Source organism: Camelus ferus, chromosome 6, assembly GCF_009834535.1.
Source record: "Camelus ferus isolate YT-003-E chromosome 6, BCGSAC_Cfer_1.0, whole genome shotgun sequence".
Taxonomy (NCBI): domain Eukaryota; kingdom Metazoa; phylum Chordata; class Mammalia; order Artiodactyla; family Camelidae; genus Camelus; species Camelus ferus.
Genome location: NC_045701.1, coordinates 91,601,310 through 91,623,434, shown reverse-complemented (window position 1 = coordinate 91,623,434; position 22,125 = coordinate 91,601,310). Strand labels below are relative to the sequence as shown.

At 37.5% G+C, this 22,125-nt stretch overlaps 1 protein-coding gene across 1 annotated transcript in view; it reads right to left on the bottom strand.

The window, feature by feature from the left end:
* Positions 1 to 22,125, bottom strand: part of RCOR1 (REST corepressor 1) — a 105,772-nt gene that overhangs the window by 36,547 nt on the left and 47,100 nt on the right. Inside the window, 1 exon segment of the mRNA XM_032482720.1 lies at positions 3,389 to 3,472. Within this exon segment, the coding sequence (XP_032338611.1) occupies positions 3,389 to 3,472 (84 nt within the window).

Below are 22,125 nucleotides of genomic sequence, written 5' to 3'. Positions count from 1 at the left end.
ATGATAGAATATTACATGGTTATTTCAAATGTTTGCTGCAGCACTGTTTAGTGGTCTAGCAAGGTAAGAAACGCTTAGGTCAATGTCCAGGAAGACAATGGACACCCACATATATAGAAACACCATCATCTCACTTATATAAACATGCACAGAGGGAAAAAAGGACTGGAAAAACACCCCAAATTGTTTAACAATAGCTATCTCTGGATAATGAAATATGGGTGAACTGTCTCTTGTTTATACTATTCTGTGTCTTCTGAACTTTCAGCAATATATAAATGTTACTTGTGGATTGGTTTTAAGAATATAAAGTTTTTATCTCTACTGGCAAGACTTACATGAAAACTACAAATCTATTTTAGGCAAAACCATTATTTAAAAATCTTCTAATTTTTCATATTCTGCTCTTTTCTTCTAGGTCTTGAAAACATAAAATAATACTCTGACATGAAAGATTCCAACAGGTAACAGAATAGGAGCAAGAGGCACTAGTATAACCTTGAACTGTCGTAACAGAAGGAAAGTGACTGAAATGAAGAAAGGACGGAGACTGATGAGCTCAACCTGAGGGACACGTTGAGAGCATGCCCAGGGTGAAGAGTCAGCAAACTTGATACTGCTGGCTCCACCACTGACTGTGTTGGTTTCACAACCCTCTTTGAATTGTGGAATGCCATCTGTAAAATGGGGACAAAAACTTCCTTCAGGGTTACTGTAAAGATTGAATGACATAGAACATGGAAAGCATTTTATTACATGGTTGGCATAAAGGCTCAACAAATGCTCACTACTCTTTTTTTTAATTGAAGTATAATTGATTTACAATGTTGTATTAGTTTCTGGTGTACAGTATACTGAGATTCAGTTATACATACATATTTTTTCATATTCGTTTTCACTATAGGTAATTATAAGATACTGAATATAGTTCCCTGTGCTCTACAGTAGGACCTTGTTGTTTATCTATTTTATGTATAGTAGTTAATATCTGCAAATCCTGAACTCCTAATTTATTCCTCTACTCCCCCTGTTCCCCCTGGTAACCACAAGTGTGTTCTCTACATCTGTGAGTCTGTTTCTGTTTTGTAAATAATTCATTTGTGTCCTTTTTTTATATTCTACATATAAGTGACATTATATGGTATTTTCCTTTGTCTGACTTCACTTAGTATGATAATCTCTAGATCCATCCATGTTTCTGCAAATGGCATTATTTTATTCTTTTTTGTGGCTGAGTAGTACTCCACTGTGTGTGTACACACACACACACACACATATACCACATCTTCTTTATGCACTCATCTGTCAATGGACATTTAGGCTGCTTCAATGACATGGCTATTGCAAATAGTGCTGCTACAAACATTGGGGTGCATTATCTTTTCGAGTTAGAGTTTTCTCTGGATATATGCCCAGGAGTGGGACTGCTGGATCATATGGCAGCTCTATTTTTAGTTTTTTAAGGAACCTCCATACTGTTTTCCATAGTGGCTGCACCAAATTACGCTCCCACCAACAGTGTGGGAGAGGAGAGTTCCCTTTTCTCCACACCCTCTGTTCAGCATTCATTGTTTGTGGACTTTTTAATGATGGTTATTCATATCGGTGTGAGATGGTACCTAGTTGTGGTTTTGATCTGAAATGCTCACTATTAACATTCAGTTCTGGGCACCATAATTTAAGGTGGGCACTGTGACCAAATGGACCATATATCCAGGAGTGCAACAGAGATGAAAAGAGACCCAAAAATCAAACCATCTGAAAAACACTTTGGGCAATTAGGCAGATTTAACTTGGACTGGGGTCAATAAAGGAGGCAGGATGACTGAATATGTAGAAGACTCACATGGAAGCAGACTCACTTAGCAGAGCTCAGGAAAACAAAGCTTTAAAAATTACAAGAGGCAGATTCTCAGCTCTTAGTTAGAAAGAACAGCATGTTAAAAAATGGAATAGATGGCTTTTTTAAGTTACTGTAAGTGCTCAAAGGAAAGATACAAACAAAAATATAGGAAATACTTAAAAGGTTTTCCCCAGCACAGCAAAGGCATCAGAAATGCCAATAAATACACTTCCTCCTGACAGTCTGTTCTCCTAGATAAACTCATCAAGCCATAGCCCAATAGAGGCAAAATTAAGATACTCTGATAGTAAGACTGGTCTGAGATTATTCTGTTATTGCTAAATTTAGCATTACCAACAGTAGTTGAATTTTCTGTGTTCCATGGAGGTTACTGTATTTTTAAAAAGGATCCTTCTTGGTCAAAATGAAACATGTTTCTTTACCATATGAGCCCTTTGCACCTTATACATGCAAACACAGATGTTAAATACACAAGAGAATATTTAATATGCATCATCCCTAACACTTACTCGCAGCGGAAACCTGTTAGCACCTAGTTTTAATACTGAAAAACACAACTTGGGAAATCCTGATCAAAGCCTAAGTTCCAGCCTTCACTGACAATGTTAATTTCCTGTCCAGCATTTACCAATGAGGCTTTGTAAGTCCTACTATGTTTTAGAGCATCGATTCTTAACCTATTTTTGTCAAGGAGCCCTTTGAAAATCCAATCTTCTCCACAAAAACATACATACACCAAAAAAAATTTTGCACGTGACTTCTAAGTTCACAAATCCCCATAAATCCCATCTATGGACCGCCCCCACTGAAAAATTCTCAAAAAGGGGGATTTAGTTTTTCTTCTCTCATTTAAGTTATGAAGAAAACAAAAACTCTGAAAATAGTAGACTCGAGGCAACACGTCAGATATAAGTGACTCTGGTATGGCGTTGCTTGAGCAGAGGGGATAGAAAAGTTGAAAAAGTAAACTCTGGAAATATAATTAATATTACTAATAGCTAGAGGACCCTACTCCCCTAAAAGAAAACCCAAGGTAGCTGAAAATACTCATTCTAATAAAATTTTAAGCACATAAAACAAATGGCCAGTTCAAAAGTTCTACTTCCAGTGAGGCTGACCTCCTACATTATAAAACTTGTTGCCAATAACACACTTTTGCACTTTGCAATCTTTCAAATTAGAAATTTGTTAAACTCTTCATCTTTATAAATCTATAAATTCCCAGCTGAGGGAGTTATATTCTGCAGTATAAATTTCTTTCCACTCTGAACCTTTCCTTCTAGTTATTTTAGAATGTTAACTAGTACAGCACCCTGAATAAAAAGTAGATATGAAACGCAGTTGAAGAATCTTTAAACCATTATGATGGCTCACAATAAGGAACACACTTTCAAACTCTTTAGATCATTTACTTTAAAAATGTAAGAGAAATGTAACACATGTAGAGACTTTCAGCTACAAAAGTAACTTTAAAAGTGTACAGTAAATAAGAAAGGTGGAAAATAAAAGTGCTCTGAAACTTACATTTTGCTTCTGATAGGTTTTGATTAGGCGACCAGACCAGCATGCCAAGATTGTCTCGTTCTTGACTGCGTCTTGCTAGTTTGGCTTGGTAGAGAAAAAAAAAAACTCTTATTACAATTTAACAGACATAAGCAACAATTAACACCATCGCTCTGGTCTTTTTTTAAACTTCAGAATGTGATGACATCACCCACCCTTTACTGAAATCTGCCACAATGGAACCCACACTCAACATCACAGGGTAAAGGTGGGGGTGGAGGAGGCTCTGAAGGCTGCAGAAACATTTCTACTTTTAAGTCTTTTTCTACTTAACTTTTACTTATTTAATAAACAGGTGCATATGAGGTAGGTATAACTGCTATTCTCATTTGCTAGGTGGGGAAACTAAACAGATCATTCAGCGAGTAGAAGGCAGAGCCTAGACTGAGCCAAGGCAGAATGGCTACAGTGCCCAAGGGTTTAAGCACTATACCACACTCTGCTCTCAGACATGGGACATCCAAAAAGGGAGCCACATGTGGCAGGTTGCTCAAAGACTCCTTTAAAATATGAATTTTTCCCATGTGCTTCTTTGAATAACCTTACCCCTTACTGCTGGAGTAATCTTTTAGTGACTTGACACAGCAGGAATCCAAAGATTCTTTAACAGGTTTAATAAAGACCATTTTAAAAGATTTAACCTAGAAGGAAATTTCTGAATTGCATTCAAACCCTTAAGATGCTGTGATACAAAACAGCGGTCAAAAGGTTTACAAGTGCCAGGTGCTGAGTTGACACGTATAATCAGATTAACCACAAAAAGAAGTCACATATTACAAGAGATAATTAAAACGTTATCTTCAAAAGGTAGAAAAGATTCAGAAGACAAGAGGCCCACTAACCAGCCTTTATACTGGTCAGACCCAAACTCATTCATTCTAAACGCATTCTTACCTTATCTTTTTTTATTTAAATAAACTTTTCTGAAACATGATGAAAGTTATGGAATCTAGCTCCAGAAAAAAAAATTCATTAATACACACACCCAATATAAACATACTTTTAGAAAATTCATGAAGCCTGGTTCATGAATTCCTTTTATCAAATTGCCAGATCTTTAATGTTGTCTATTAATGTGTTCTAAGTTTTATGAAGAACTTCTACACTTTTGGTAAAATTTGTGGGGCATCTACTTTGAAGAAAAATGATGGAATGAGAGGAGGGAAAGACTCAAAGTATGAACATTATGAATTAAGCAAGGTTAAAGGTTGAATTTATAAGCTGTGTGGGAACAGAGTGTAGAGATGGGGAGCCAGGAATATGACAAAAGGAGGGGAGTGACTCCTTTGAGACACATCTTCTATGGCTCTGACTTTTAGAACAATGTTAAGGCTATACAATCTAAAAATAGTCAACAAATGTGTGTGTGAGGAGGGACCACAGATGGAATACAGCCTTGCTGTATTTCAAATAAAAATCTAAAAACCGAAAGTCAAGAGAGAAATAAAAGGAATCCACATTGGAATGAAATGATCACCTGTGTAGAAAACCTACAAAATCTACAAAAAGTAGCTAGGATAAATGAGTTTTAGCAAAGTTGCAGGAAACAAGATTAATAGTAAAAGAAAAAAAATCAATTCAATTTCTATATACCAGCAATTAATCAAAAATCAAAACTAAAGAATAACTCCATTTAGGGATAGATATGAGAAGACATACACACTGAAAACTGTAAAACATTTGAGAGAAACTAAACATTTCAGTAAAAGAAGCGATATACCATGTGTACGGATCAAAAGACTCAGTATCATTAAGACAGCACTCTACTCAAATTGCTCCACAGACTTAACACAATCCCAATACAAATCCTAGCGTACTTTTTTTGTACAAATTGATAAACATTCTAAAATGTATGCAAAAATGGAAAGTACCTAACATAGCCAAAAGAACTTTGACAAAAACAAAGTTGGAAGACATACTTCCTGAATCAAAACTAATTAATTATAAAGATCAAGACACTGTGGTTATTAACATATAGAGAAAGAAATAAAATCAAATTGAGTCTAAAAACAGAACCACACATATAGGATCAATTGATTTCCACAAGGGTGCAAAGACAAAATTCAACAGAGAAAAATAACCTTTTCAACAAATGATGCCAGAACAAATGGATATTCATATTTTAAAAATTACTATAGATCCATACACCTCACATCATATACAAAAATTTACTCAAGATTAATGACTGAACTAAACATAAGATCCAAAATTATTAAAGTTCTAGAAGAAAATATGAGAAAAATCTTTCTGATCTTAGCTTTAGAGAGATCTGATTAGATAGATATAACACCAAAAGCACAATCCATAAAAGAAAAAACTTCATGAACTGGACTTCATCAAAAGCAAGAACTTCTTGGGGGTGGGTATAGCTCAGTGGTAGAGAGCATGCTTAGCGCATGGGTTCAACCCCCAGTACCGCCATTAAAAAGAAAAATTAAAATAAATAAATCTAATCCCTCCCTGCAAAAAAGAAAAAAAAAAAAAAAGTAAGAACTTCTTTTCAAATGACAGTACTAAAGTAATGAAGAGCCAAACCAGACACTGAGAAAATAATTACAAACCACTTATCTGATAAAGACTTGTGTCCAGAATATATTATGAAGACCTCTCAAAATGCAACAATAAGAAACAACCCCATTGTTAACAAATGGGCAAAAGAGTTGAATAAAGAAGAAGGTATATGGATAGCAAATAAGCACATGGATGGATATTCAAAATCAACAGTCATTAGGGAAAGGCAAATTGAAACCATGTGAGATATCACAACATACCTACTACAAAGTATAAGTTAAAAAGACCAACAATACCCACGGTTTGGTGATAATACGGAGAAAATGGAACTCTCTTAAGCTGCTGGTGGGAATGTAAAAAGGCACTATCACTTTGAGGGAGAATTCTGGCAATTTCCTAAGATTGTGGTACATCCATTCAATGGAATAAAACTCAGCAATAAAAAGGAATGAACCATTTAAGCACACAATATGAATGAATCTCAAAATAACTATGCTGAGTGAAAGAGTTACAAATACAGAAGGGGAAGGCTAGAAAGAATTCTGTAGTGCTAGACAGAAATTGACAGTAACAGTAAGAACTCATAGTTTTCGATATAAATATAGATGTGTGTATACATGTATGCATGCACACATATATTTCCCAGCTCTGTCCACTGCAAGGGTCTTGATGCAATGACAATCCAGCAAAAAATGAGCACATTTAGCTCCTAGTTCTTGGTCTCTAAATACCACTCTCCAATAAAAGAAACTAGGACTCCTTGGAAAAATGGTTGATTCTAGGGCTCGGACAGGGAAAGTACAAGACCCTGGAATATCTCGTTATGCCAGAAGGTAAGAAAGCGTTCAAAGAATGATGGAATTTATCTCCCACTAGTCAAATCTGTGACAAGTTGAGCAACAAAATAAATGATAGTAATAAAATAATAATCCATGAATCCATGATGTAATAAAACAATAATCTATGAATCAATTCATACTGACATAAATAGACAAAAAGAGACTGGAAGGCAAATGAGGCCTGGATAGCCAGGTCAAAGTTGGAAAACTTAACACACTACACTTTAGGACTTACCATGTAAAAGTACACTATTCAGGAGAGTGTGGTATTGGCAAAGGGACAGACACACCAATCACGAACAGAAGGCGGTCCAGAAATAAACCCAAATAAATACAGTCAACTGACTGGTAACGAAGATACAAAAGCAACTAAATGGAGAAAAGACACTCTTTTCAACAAAGAGTATTTGAATAACTGGCTTTCCATATTCAAAAAAAAAGTGAAGCTTGATCTGTATCTCATACCTTATAAAAATTTAATTCAAAATGGATCTTACAATATGAAAGTAAAACCTATTAACTATGTCTTTTAGGGAAAAAAGAAAAAGAAAAAATCTTCACAAACTTGGTTGAAGATTTCTCAAGTGTAACACCAAAAGTACAATCCATAAAAGTTAAAAAATGGTAAACTGAGCTCAATAAAAATTTACACCGAAAAAATACCTGCAAATTATGTATCTGACAAAGGACTTGCATGCAGATTATATAAAGAACTTTTAAAACATAACAATAAGAAAATAACCCAATTTTTAAAAAATGGGCAAAAGATTCAAACAATTTCACCAAAAATGGCATATAAGCATATGAACAGATGCTAACTATCATTAGCCATGAGGAAATGTAAATTAAAGTTATGATGAGAAGCCAAAATATACCTATTTGAACTTCTAAAATAAAAGAAATGGACAACACCAAGCACTGACAAGAATAAGGAGCAACTGAAGCACTCAAACACTGCTGGTGTAGATGCAAAACGACAGTCACAAGGGAAGTTTCACAGTTTTAATAAAAGACGTAACTGTATTTAATGAATCACTGACCCAACAATCCCACTTAGTTATATACCCTACAGAATTAACACACATTTATAACAAAACTTGAACACAATTATTTATAGCAGCTTTATTCACAATTGTCAAAAGCTGGGGAAAAACCCAAATATCCTTCAAAGAATAAAGGGTTAAAAAGACTGGTACATCCACACACTGGAATACTACACAGCATTAAAAATAAGTGAACTACTGATACATACAGCAACATGGCCATGTCTCAGAAGCATACACTCAGTGAAATACGCCAGTCTCAAACAGCCACATAGTGTATGAGTCCGTTTACATGACATTCTAGAACAGGTGAAACTAGAGGATAGGGAACAGACCGGTGGGGTGAGGAGTAGGAGGAAGGCTAAGAATTTTAGGAGGCAATTTTTTGAGGAGACGGAATTGTTTTGTGTTCCAATTGTGGTGGTGGTTATATGAAACTACACCTGCCTCAACACGCACAAATACAGATACCAAAACTAGTCCATTTTGCTGTATACCAACTGAAGAACGCAAATACAGCAAGAACAAAGCAATGGCACTCATTTCTGGACAGATGTGGGCGTCTCCAGAAGGTGCTAGTAAGTCTACAGTTGCTCCCCTTGTTCAATACAATTTTTTATTGAAGTCCTGTTAATACACATTATTATACACATCACAGGTGTACAACATGGTGCTTCACAATGCTCTCCTTGTTTAAAGTCGATTACCAGGGGTGGGTACAGCTCAAGTGGTAGAGCGCATGCTTAGCATGCACGAGGTCCTGGGTTCAAACCCCAGTACTTCCTTTAAAAATAAGTAAGTAAACCTAATTACACCCCCTGCAAAAAAATTTAAGTCGATTACCGATTGTTACAAACCTTGAAAAAAAACCCAGACTTACCTGGGAGGAAGCAGAAGCATTACAAGGAAGCTGAATTTACTGACCGTCTTCAAGGGCAGGATAAAAGAGAACCTGCACGAGCAGTGGCAGTGCACACTTGCACAGCCACTGTGGAGAACACTGGCCGTGTCTAACAAACACCCGGCGACCCAGCAACCCATTTCTAAACATAAGGCATGTATCAGCAGGAATGTCTTTCACACTGCAGGTCAGACCAATTTCAATTAATTTATTGGGTCCTAACCAGCAGTTCTTTTTTTATAAAAAGAACAAGAATAGAAGACACCAGCATATTGTTTCATCATGTGTATAAATTATTGAGGGAGATTTTTTTAAATTTGCCAAGTACCTGCCCTAGAGATTTTTTTAAGATGTACACATGGAAGGATACTGTGTTGATTAGTTTTATGTGTTGACCTGACTGGGTTACAGCACCCAGTCATTTAATTAAACACTAATCCAGGTGCTGCTGTGAATTCAGTAGTTGTGTAACCACTGTAACACCTACATCAGTTGACATTAAAAAAGATTATCCTTCATATTGTAGGTGAGTCACATCCAATCAACTGAAAGGCCTTAAGGGCAGAAGTTGAGATTTCCCAGGAGAAACTGTGCCTCAAGACTGAAGCCTCACCTCTCCCTTGCAGGAGCTGGCCTACAGATTTCATACTTGCTGGGCAGCCACAATCACATAAGACAATAGTTTAAAACAAATGTCTAAACACACAGACACACACACCACTAGTTCGGTTTCTCTGGAGAACTCTGATATGGACTACTACTACAGCATGTTCATGGTGCTGAAATACAGAAAAGTCTTGAAAGTCCAACAGGAACTGGCTAAACTGCAGTATGGGCATCCAAAGGACTTAAATGCAGAAAATAAACCTGATCAGGTCTATAGATAACCATTTTTACTACAAAAAGCAAGTTAAAGAAAATGTATGATATCATAATGTAAGTGTTAAAAATATAAAAAGATGCAACATATTACTGGGGGTACATACATTTCAAGTATAAAATGTGCACATTTAATAGCTATATGTAATAAGGGTTTTTAAAAATCAAGTTAACAGCCACTCTAAGAGAAAGAGATCTTGCTTTATCTGTTCTCTGTAACGTTTCCTTGCTTTCCATAAGTCCGGGTGGTAGGTAGGCAAATACCATTTTCTGTAGTTTTCATTATGTTTGTAAAATTTCAAACATTTTTAAAGAGTTTTTTTTTTAAAGCCTGCACTGTATGATCTGATATTACCTAATACAGTGCTTGTGGATCCATATATCAAAATCACTATGCTGTATACCTGAAACTAACACAATATTGTAAATCAACTATATGTCAATAAGAAGTATTGTATTGTATATCTGAAAGTTCCTAAAAGAGTAAATCTTAAAAGTACTCATCACCAGAAAAAAAATTTTCATAACTACATATGGTGACAGATGTTAACCAGAGTAATTGTGGCGATCATTTTGTAATGCATACAAATATAGGATCATTATGTTGTACATCTGAAACTGATATAATGTTACATATCAATTATACCTCAAAAAAAATGTTACTAGCAGCCATATTCATAATAACCGAAAAATAAAAACAATCCAAGCGTTCATCAATAGAAGAATGGATGAACAAATAGAGGTGCAGTCACACAGAGGAATGCAACACAGAAATAAAAAGGAACAAACTGCTGTGCCCATTCCCGAGGCCAGCATCCTCTGAGGCCAAAACCAGACAAGCCACAACATGGATTAATCTCAAAACAAAAGAAAACGAAGAGCAAAAAAAATCCAGACACATACTCATAAATCAAGAGTGTGTACTGCATGAGTCTATTGTTATGAAGTCCAAGAATAGTGAAAACCTGTTGTGGGATGACAGAAATCAGAGAGTGGGTGGGAGCGAAGGAGTGGTCCCTGGAAAGTGGCACAGAACTATCTGGGGGAATAGGAACGTTCTTTACCTTGTTTGAGATGGCAGATATGTAGGTATACACAATTGTCAAATCTAAAGATCTGTGCGTTTTGAATGTTAATTATACCTTCAAAAAAGACCTTTAGCTAAGGTTGGTAAAAATTTCTAAAGCCTGGGAGAAAATTACCACCTACAAATAAATGACAGGCTGACAGTAAAATTCCCAATAGCAATAGAACCCAGAGATACTAGAAGAATATCTTTAAAGTGCTGACCTCTCAGCACTTGGAATTTACCCTGCAAAACTCCCAGCAACATGGGCAAATAAAAATGTTTTCACATGAACAAAAACTTTGGGAGGTTTTACCTACAATGAAGAATTTGCTCAGGGAAAAAAAAAATCCTGAAAGGTTGATATGCAAAAAAAAAAAAAAAAATGATAAGTAAATAAGATTTTGTAAACACTGCTTATAAAAAAAGTAAAAATGATGTCCAATTTAAGCAGTTTTATAAAAGAACAAAACTAAAATCCTGAACACCACCACCATGTAAGTTAGAGGTAGTGGATCACAGTTAAACTGTTCTAAAGAAGAAAGACTAATGTTAGATGTTAAGTGTGTACAGTAAAAATTTCATCAAAAGCTGCCAAAAAGTAAGTAAGTATAAACTTCTAGACCATTAGAAGGCAGAAAAATGAAAAGACTCCTTAAAAAACAAAACAGCAACTAAACAACCATTGGCTCACTTAAGAAATCAAAGAAGAAATTTTTAAAAATACCTGGTGACAAATGAAAATAAAAACACAATGAGCCCAAAATCTATGGGACACAGCAAAAACAGTTCTAAGAGGGAAGTTTATAGTGACACAAGTCCACCTCAGGACGCAGGAAAAATGTGAAATAAACAACTTAATCTTACACCTAAAAGAACTAGAAAAAGAGCAAACAAAACCAAAGTTAGTAGAAAGAAAAGAAATCATGAAGATTAGAGCAGAAACAAATGAAAAAGAAACTAAAAAAATAATAATAATGGAAAAGACCAAAGAAACTAAGAGCTGGTTCTTTGAAAAGATAAGCAAATCTGACAAAGCTTTAGACAGACTTGTTGAGATGAGGGTCCACATCACCAAACCAGGAACGAAAAGGCCAAGTCACTGCAACCAACGCCACAGACACACAAGATCACAAGAGATTACTACAATTATATGCCAATAAAATGGAGAACCTAGAAGAAATGGACAAGTATCTAGAAACGTAATCTCCCGAGACTGAACCAAGAAGAAACAGAAAATATGAACAGACTAATTACCAGTCATGAAATTAAATCAGTAATAAAAAGAACTCCCAACAAATCAAAGTCCAGGCTTCACAGGTGAATTCTATCAAACATTAAGGGAAGAGTTAAAACCTATCCTTAACCTATTCCAAAAAAGTGAAGAGGAAGAGAAGGAACATCCTAACTCATTCCATGAGGTCAGTATCCTCCTGAAACCAAAACCAGACAAAGATATCACACACACACAAAAAGGAAAATTACAGGCCAGTATCACTGATGAACCTAAATGCAAAAATTCTCAACAAAATATCAGCAAACTGAATTCAACAAATATTAAAAGGATCATACACCATGACCAACTGGGATTTACCCCAGGGGTCCAAGGATGATTCAATATCCACAAATCAATTAATGTAATACACTACTTTACAATTAATGTAACACACTACATTACAGTAACAAATTGAAGAATAAAAATTGTGATCATCTCAATAGATGCAGAAAAAGCTTTGGACAAAATTCAACATTTATGATAAAAACTCTCAACAAAGTGGGTAATAGCATAATTAGCTATGAGTCAAGTGCTACCTTCTTTCTCAAGTTCCTGATAAGAAAACTAAAGGTAAAACAATTATAATCCTGTACAGGGTGCTATAGGGTCATTATATCCACACTGATATTATATCTCCACATAAGCAAACCCCCTTAATCTCAAATTAGCTCTAAATTCTATCTCCCTATGGTTGTCAGCATCATACCCTAATACCTACACTAAAAAGCCATATGGAATCCAAATGCTGAGCACAGATTACTTATCAGTAGGAATGAAGAAAGTAGTAAAGGGATAAAGCTGTGCACATTGGCAGTTCTTACTCCTAAATATACCAATTTGCCATCCATGCTCTCACTATATCCTGAGAAGCTAAGCATCCATCAATTTAATCTTCTGGTAAATTTAGGTTAGGGACCAAATATTATTATGTGACTCCAAAATCAACTTCTGATGTTAAAATCCTTCAACAGAAATCTAAAAAAAGAACGTAAATACAAAACAGAAACAGACTCATAGACATAGAATACAAATTTGTGGTTGCCAAGGGGGAGGAGGTGGGAAGGGACAGTCTGGGAGTTCAAAATTTGTAGATACTGACAGGCATATGTAGAACAGATAAACATGATTATACTGTGTAGCACAGGGAAATATATACAAGATCTTGTGGTAGCTCACAGCGAAAAAAAATGTGGCAATGAACGTATATATGTTCATGTATAACTGAAAAACTGTGCTCTACACTGGAATTTGACACAACATTGTAAAATGACTATAACTCAATAAAAAAAGTTTAAAAAAAAAAATCCTTCCACAGAGATAGATCACAACTCTCAACTCCTTAAGTGTGGACTGCGCACAGCCACTTCTTCCTTCAAAAGAGGACAGCATGGAAGGGGTGGGGAGGGGCGATGGACTTTACAGTGGAGAACCGTGACAAGCGCCACCCCAGCCAGGTGATGGAAGTCAACAGCCATGGTGATTAAGGCATGCCCCAGTACGCACCCTTGAGGTGATGCGGTGAGAATGGCCTCTCACCACTGCGGTCTTCCTCCCAAAACTCTCAGTCTAATCATTAGAAAACATCAGGCAAACCCCACCTAAGGAACATTTCACATAATTCCTGACGAGCACTCCTCAAAGCTGCCACAGGCATCAAGAACAAGGAAAGCCTTAGAAACAGTCACAGCCGAGAGGAGCCTAGTGAGACACGGCAACCAGGTGTAATGCGGTGTCTCAGATGGGATCCTGGAACAGAAAAAGGACACTGGGTAAAACTAAGGAAATCTGAATAAATTATGAGCGTCAGGTAATAATAATGAATCAGTATTGGTTCATTAATTGTAACAAGTGCACCAGACGAAGGTGAGACAGTAACAGAGCAAACAGGGTGCGAGGTATGTGGGGTCTCTCTCTGCACCACCTCTGTAGCTTCCGTAAATCAAACTACTCTAAAATAAAAAGTTTACTTTGGAAAAAGAAATCCTTCCACAGCTTCCCCACTGTCCTCAGGATAAACCCCACGGCATTCCAAGGCCCGGTACCATCTGGTCAGGATGACTCTCTAACCCTTTGTCCATTCTCGGGTTCGCATCCCCACGTGGTCATTACACTGCCGAGCCTTTCTGCTCCCCCCGTCTTCTCTCTTACCACTTCCCTCTCACTCCAGGGTCCCTCCCTATCTTTTCCCACAGCTAACTGCTACTGACCCTTTAAGACAGCCCAAGTATCATCTTCTCCAGAAAGTCTGCTCTAAGTCTTCCAGCCCAGGTTAGCAGTCCACCCCCTCGTTACTCCTGTAGCACTGGGAACATCCTCCGTCACAGCTCAGACTCTTATTAACGGTCTGCATAAGGACACGCGCTGTCGCGCTGCTGTGGAAAGAATGATGACTTTGTAAGTAAAACTCAATTATTATTAGTAGTGATTATCATCATCAGCTTTGGGATCAGTAAGGTCTAATTATTTGTTGCTACGTGACAGAGCTAAAATACTTTATGTATCTGCATCACATAATGTACAGAACAACCCTATGAGATAAGAAGTGTTTTACTTTATGTTTGAAAAGAGGAGTTAAGTGCCTTCTGTAAAAATGGCCATTATCTGAGTTCCTATCTGAGCCTAAGCCCCATGCTGGGTCTGAGTTCCCACTTTGCCACTTTGTCACTGGGTAATGATGAATTCAGCTTCATGGACCCCTGTGGAAAACAGAGAGAATGTGCCCACCTAGTGCCCAGGTTTCTATGCAGGTCAGAGAGCACACATTAAGTACCTGGTACATACTAAATACTAAGTAACAGCAATTACTCTCCTCAGTCTCCCATTAGACTAAGTCCCATGAGACCTCTTACAGGTGTTTCATAGAAGTTGGATAAATTAATACGCACAAAGTAACAAGTCAGGTAGCCAACATATGGAAAGTTCTAGAAAAAGGGTGGTACACCATTCTATTTCCTTCCTTTCTTTCTTTCACCATGGCAGTCCAGTCCTGTCTGACAAGTGTGAGAACCCGTCAGGCTGGGATCTGCCCTTCACTTCGTGCACCTCCCTTCAAAGAGTTCCCCACCCTCCAGGGCATAAACCCTAGCCCTGTGGGTAGGATATTTCAAACACACTACACGTACAACATTCCAGGTTGACAACGCCGGGCAAGTACTTTCCCTCAGAACTGGCTGCATCACTGTCCAGTAACCTGAGTCCAATCAATGCCTGATCAATGGTCCTTTCCTGAGTCCTCAAGAAGGAATGCAGATTCTAATAAAATGCTACTGAAGTAAACTCTGTCTACACTAGAAATTGGACTTGTGTGCTCAGTTTCTTTCTAATTAAAAACATCCTATTTTTTCTCATTCTCCCTGACCTACAGGTGTCTTGGACTCAGAGTCAGACTTCTTTAAAGAAAACACAAACACTTTCCCTCCATGTTGCCAACTTAACAAGTTCATTATTTAACACCAATGTAGTATCACAAAGCATAATCCTTAAACCAAAGCAAACAGGGACAAAACGCTTCAAACACCAATTAATTTCACAGTGAAAGGTTCTACATCAGGGTCCCCCTGTTTCTCTTAACACCATTGTAACAGCAATATCACAAAAGCACACTAATCAAAATGGGCAAGACTACTGACAGTTCACCACCAAGCACTCCAAAAAGAAAGAGAAGCCTCTAGCCATAGTCCGACTAATGGTAACACATCACCCACCAAGAGAAGCACAGGGCCTGGTCTACTCTATAACACAATACTCCCAATGTCATCCCCGCTTCCCCGGGGCCTAGTGAAAGCTTCAGTTACTGAGCCACTAGTTGAGGACGTAGCTTTAATATTATACCCATGTTATTAGAGTTTCCTTATAAAGAGTTGGGTTAGGAAAATGAGAACATGGAATTCTTCCCAAAAATTTGGCAGAGCAGAATGTTAGAGATGGGTACAGAAAAACTAGTCACCAAAAACGTTGATAGAAGTGTACCATAAATCAGTTAAGGCTTTCTGAAGGGCAGTCTATGCACACATTTTAAAAAGTTGTTTCTTTTAGAAAGTACATTTAATGACATAAGGAAACAATACATAAAGTGAAACAGACTACAGGAGCACTATATATTACAGAATCATCCAACAGAACAACTCACATCCAATTAAAATTATGTTTCCATCGACACAACTACATATACACTGAAGTCCTGGTGTGGCCGACGATCTCATCTGTCCAGCCTGCGGCCCGGCCTCTGCTGAGCACACTTCTAACAAGAGTACCTCCTGCCATGGACATGCTCTCTCCCCGGTGCTTTTCCCAAGCTTAACACTTAATAAAGGATTAAACTGCTGGCTACTTTTTTCTTAATCAAATTATTTTCTTCCAACTGATGTCTTAAGAGTTTAAGAGATGCTGAGAGTAAAAGGCCACTGATGCAGTTTAATGAAAGAAAAAGGAATGAATATCCAATCTTTTGGAGGAACTTTTAATAAGCAGCACTATAGGCCAGATTTTTTAAAATCTTCATAATTATTACTGACTTTTCCATAACTAAACCAGATTTGTGAGGCTTTTATTAGATTGCTACCTTTATGATCTCTCTTTACAGTGCTGTATTCCTTTGAAAAAACTTTGGACACTCTGGGTCCCATACAGCCTAAAGCAAAGCACTGCCAGAAGTACGTGGCGTGGGCGTCATCCCCGTGACTGTGACGACACTGTAATGTCAAGACGATATAATGACACTGACCTGACCGGACCCAAGAGCAGTCTAAGAGCACTCTGCACCCAAAAGGTTAAATGTCTGTGCTTAAACAACCTAGGTTCCAGAAAGCATGAAGCCAAATTAAAAGTGAGACTGTGGTTTTAAACAGGAATTAGGGAATTCCTCTCTTTAACATACAGTGGTATGCAAACAACTTAATAACAGATTTTTTGGGGGGTGGGTACCATCTCATCCCTGTAAGCAGTGATCTTACGCTGGACGTACAGTTTGAAGCTACAGTCATTACCATTCTAATTCAAATATAACATATATATGAAAATAAACCACGTTATATCCCAGAAGAGTTCAGCAGTATCACAATATTCAATTTTACTAGTTGTTTTCTTTAAAAAACAAACCTGAACCAATTTATAAGACTGCAATTTACACAAGTCACACCATATCAAGGAAACCTCTATCCTTAATATTATATTTGAAGCTGAAAATTATCAGTCTCTTCATTACCGTATTAATCTGATAATATCACACTTTTAACAATGTTGGAAAACCAGATGCCTTCAATTGCTTAATACTGGTCGCAGAAAAGGCACATCTCTTTTTTTCTTAATTTAGAATAAACTGAAAAGTTAATTTTATTATATAAGATACAAAAAGAAACATTGTGCCCAAAATGTAACCCATGCAGAACTATCCAAAATTTTCATATTTATTAAGGAAATCCCAAATCAGAAAAAATATCACTTACATTGTACATCAAATTCATACAACTATTTTACGAAAAGTCAGCAAAATGTTAACATTCACCACAACACATGAACCATACTAACTTTGGTTCACATCCACAGAGAATCCACTAAGATGAGCTGGTTAAATAGATGGGCTCGAAACGAAAACTACCATAGGTTAGAACTCCAGGTTGGTACCTACAAAGTGTAAGACGCTGGAAAAATTCCTCAGAAGGAAGCCTTTGTTTTCTCATCTGAAAAATTGATTACTCCTACTATGAAAGCCAGTGTTTGGAGTAAGACAAGCAAGCAAAACACCTAAAAATAACTGAACATAACTCCCTTCATGCTTCCTGCCTACAGCTCCCTTCTCCTACATTCCAAAACACTGATCAAGGCCTTAAGTGGCGTGTTCAGGTTGCAGTAACATCCCTGCCAGACTTTCTGCCTCCTCCCCTTGCCTCCAAATCCACATCTGTTCCATAAACGGCACAAGGAACATCTGCCCAGAGCTGTCCATGTAATAGTACTTCACACTGCCTTGCAAGAATGCCTCCAAAATTCACGCAAGCTCAGAAAATAACTCACAATATTACAGCTACAAAGAGCTTCATAGACAGACTGTACCTAGTTGACAAGTGAGGAAACCACACTCGGACAAGCAGTGTCTTGCCCTACGGTGACACAGCGCCAAGGCCACGTTTTTACTGCAGGCTCCCCAGCCCTATTTCAGACCAGAGTTCTCTCAACCACACTTGATCACATTCAGCCCAGACGTTTTGTGTGGAAGAAAGGAGCACAGTTCCTTGTCCTGGTATTTTGTGGCACTTCACAGGAATTTCCCGTAAAACAAGGTAATTTTTGTTGCTGTTGTCAATATTATGTTATTTGCCACCAAAATAGCCAATATAAAAATGAAAGACTTATGGGCAGTGATGATTCTGGTACCTAGCTATTTATAAATGCTGATGAAATGGAGATACATTTGTTTTGATAGTAGAGATCTCATAACTTTGTATAAATAAAACAAACCTACTTGTTCATAGGCAAACAGCTAATTTCAGTAATTTATCCAAATATTCATGGAGATTCTACGTAAAGCACTTCTTTAAAAAGTCAAATAAAAAGCCCAACAGGAAAATGGGCAAAGAAGATATTCCTAGAAAAAGTGGCTTCCCTGCAGAATTTCCAATAATTTATATAAATACTCCCTTCCTCCAGGAGAGGGAGCTTGATTCCCCACCACTGGATTGTGCAGGACTTTGAAGAACAGAGCATGAGTGGGAGTAACTTTACAGGACAGATATCTGGTCAACACTACCTTGGCCAGGTAATCAGGGGTAACATTGCAAGATGCCGGCATGTACCCCTCCACCCCCCCCACACTCCAATACGATGCGATGTGAAGAGCACTTCACCCCTGCATATTCCTCCCCAAACCCATAATCCCAGTCTAGCCATAAGAAAAAGATAAGGTAAATTCAGGAATATTCTACAAAATACCTGATTAAAACTCCTCAAAACTCTCAAGATTGTGAATGACAAGGAAAAACTGGGAAACTGTCACAGACCAGAGGAGACTGAGGTGGCAGGACAATTAAATGCAATGTGGTGACCTGGACTGGATTCTGAAACAAAAAAGCGCATTAATGGGTAAATTAGTGAAATGTGAACAAGCCCATTAATAGTGACATCAGTGTAAACCAGGCTACAGCATAGTTAACAGTAATGTACTGATGCTGGCTTCTTAGTTTCCATACTGTGATACAGTGTAATGGTGATAAGAACACTAGGAAACTGAGTGAGGGGTTGGCCTGAGAAAGTTCTAAAAACTCCCAGAATTACAGCCATAAACCTAAGAAAACGGCAAAACTACAGTCTGCAGCTCATTTTTTTACAGATCACTCATCTGAAAGAAAAATCCTGCACTTGTTTCAGAGAAGCAATGCAATGGGAGACCGCCTCGTTAAAATCTTACACTGAAAAATCAGATCTTATGGGCAAACATGTAGTGTTTAAAATCCCACTAGATAAACAAACCAAATTTTCTAATATCAAAAACGATGGATAAGATTGAAAGTTTTATACTCCAGGTAGCTTTCCAGGGTGATATTAGACATTTTAACTGTACACCAATTATGAAAATTCTTCAAAAGCCAATACCTACTAATCCTCACAACACCTCTGTGTTATATCAATCTTATTCTGAAGCAAAGACAACCTTCCTAGAAAGCTTAATATAAATTAGCTCCAAGTGGAAGTAGACCAGTCCTAGACTAGGATTAAAACGCACCGAACAGAAAGCCATTATTTCTGTATGTCTTGAACATGAGGACATGAAGTCACCTAAGAGGAGTCAAGAACAATACAGGTGGAAGTCCTAAAACAGCATGGGCACTCATCAGTAGCCACCACAACGATGAGGAACATTTTGCAAAGGTATGTTCAAAATCTTTTTCAAAAGTTTCTAACCTGTATGTGTTTGGGTTTAGAGTCAAACTACTGAAACTATGTAAGGAAAAAAACCAAGACCAGACTTGAGGAATTTTTTTAAATAGCTGAGGCAAAGTGAATTCAAAGAATGAAAATAATTTATCTCTACTCAAATGAATGGCTTTACTAACAAACATTACAACTCACACAAGCCTAATTTTGGAATCCACTGCATTGTCTCGTTCACAATTTTTTTTTTGTCTTGTTTTTTGTTTTATACACACTAACACTGGGAGGGACAGAAGAAAGATGAAAGGAAGTAGCTTTTGTAGTTGACCAACTCTTATGTGCCAGGCACTTCCACAAACATTAGCTTGAAATCATCACAACTCTCTGAAAAAGACACCAAAGCCAGTTCATAAAAGTTGAAAGATCATAAAAACATAGGAAAATGTCACGATAAAGAAAAAAAGTAAATCATAAAACTTTCTGAAACAGGAAAGGTACTGAGAAGACAGAATGCCAGGGAGCTTCATGAAAGGGGAAAAACTTCTGAACGTGAGTCATCTGCTTCCGGCCGTCCTGAGGTCCCGCAGTCAGACACTCCGTGGAGGCCCATCAGCACACAGAGAAGACACGATGGAAACGGCTGTCTCCAGGGAGGGGAACGAAAGGCAGGGGACACAGCAGAACTCTCCTTGTCATCGTACATACGCGTCACATCTTTAATCCTGTACCACATGCCTACGTTACCTATCCACATATTCAATACAACTCTATTTAAGAAGGAAAAAAGTCAACTAACAAGAGGAAAAGTGTGGCCGTGACCACCAATTCCAAATCACACAGCTTCGTCTCCACCACCCTCCTCTGCCAGGGAGCACGGCGGTTCCAACAAGCATCCTTCTCTTTTCCACATCTCAGAAAGGGGGGTGTGCTGTCAGGACCCCAGAGCCAGAGTAAGGCACTCGCTACTCGATGACTAAATGACTAGCTCAAACCAGATCTAAATCCTGTCTTTACTTTCTCTTCAGCTTCATCCAAGTGCCCAACTCAAAATGCAATCCACATTTTGTTAGATAGTTATAAACATACAACATGAGCCCTTTAAGAATTATTAAGGAGTAACACTATAAAATTCAACAGCTGCTATTTTCAAATAGCTTTTTTCACACGTTCCCCTGAAATCCTGCACACACCCTTCCCATGTTATGTGTATAGTTATACATTCTAAGTGCATCCATTATTTATCAGTAGTGATATTTTTGTCAATTAGAAGACAGAAAATGTTAAAAGTAAGTGGTTGTTATGTATCTAACAAAAAAAATCTCAGCTGGGAGGCTAGCTCTAGGTTGATAAAAACAGAATATACTAGAAAGAAGAGTCGTTCGGAGAATTTTCAGCCAAATTAGGGTCTCAATGAAAAGATACAACAAAATACTTACATACAAAATGTGGGTGGATGGTACAACACTTGCAGGGAAATGTTCAGGGAGCAAGCATACAGGCAAGCTTAATATGTGTAAGAAACAAACAATATCACATCAAACACTTAGTGTGAGGACACAAGAATTAGGCAAGGGTCTGAGAAATCTGATCACTGCCAAAAGCAGAGTGGGGTGAGGGTGCCTATAATTCACTTTTCAGCATTCCTTCTTTCACCAGATAAATGAGACGCCCAAGACTCGACGTATTCACTGTCAGTCATTTTTTAAGACAGCAGTTTGGTTTAGTAAAACAGTTCTGGAATGGAATCCCAGCTCGGCCTAGATTGAAAGAGAGATGCCTTAATCTCTCTAGATCTCAGTTTTCTCTTCTATAAAAATGAAAGAAGTAATTCCTTCCTCACAGAGATTAAAATAAAGTAGCATTTTAAAACAAGCAGCAAAGATTTTACTTTGGCACATATGAGGAGACACCAAGACTAGAATTTAAGAGACCTGGTTCCAATGTTCTCATCTAAAGCTGACCTAACAAGTCCTACTTACCCCAGCCAACTCAGCATGAGGATCCTTTAGTGTAAGCTTCCTTTTACTTAAAAGGCCTAGTGATAACTCAGACAACTCTCAGCCGCAAGAAATCAGAGCTAGGTAACTAACTAAATAATTGCAGAACCTGTTTATTTTGTAAGTACTCTTACTCATGTCAACCATTTCTACTGCAATCTCTTAAACTATTTTTAATTCTGTATCCCTCATTAATGGCAATACTCAAAACTTACTGTCAAATTATTCTATCCAATCACAGTCAACAATCTGCCCTGCAAGAATGAGAATTCTATCAGCTTCTAGTAAATGAGGAGTTGACTTTAAAAATGAGAGCATTC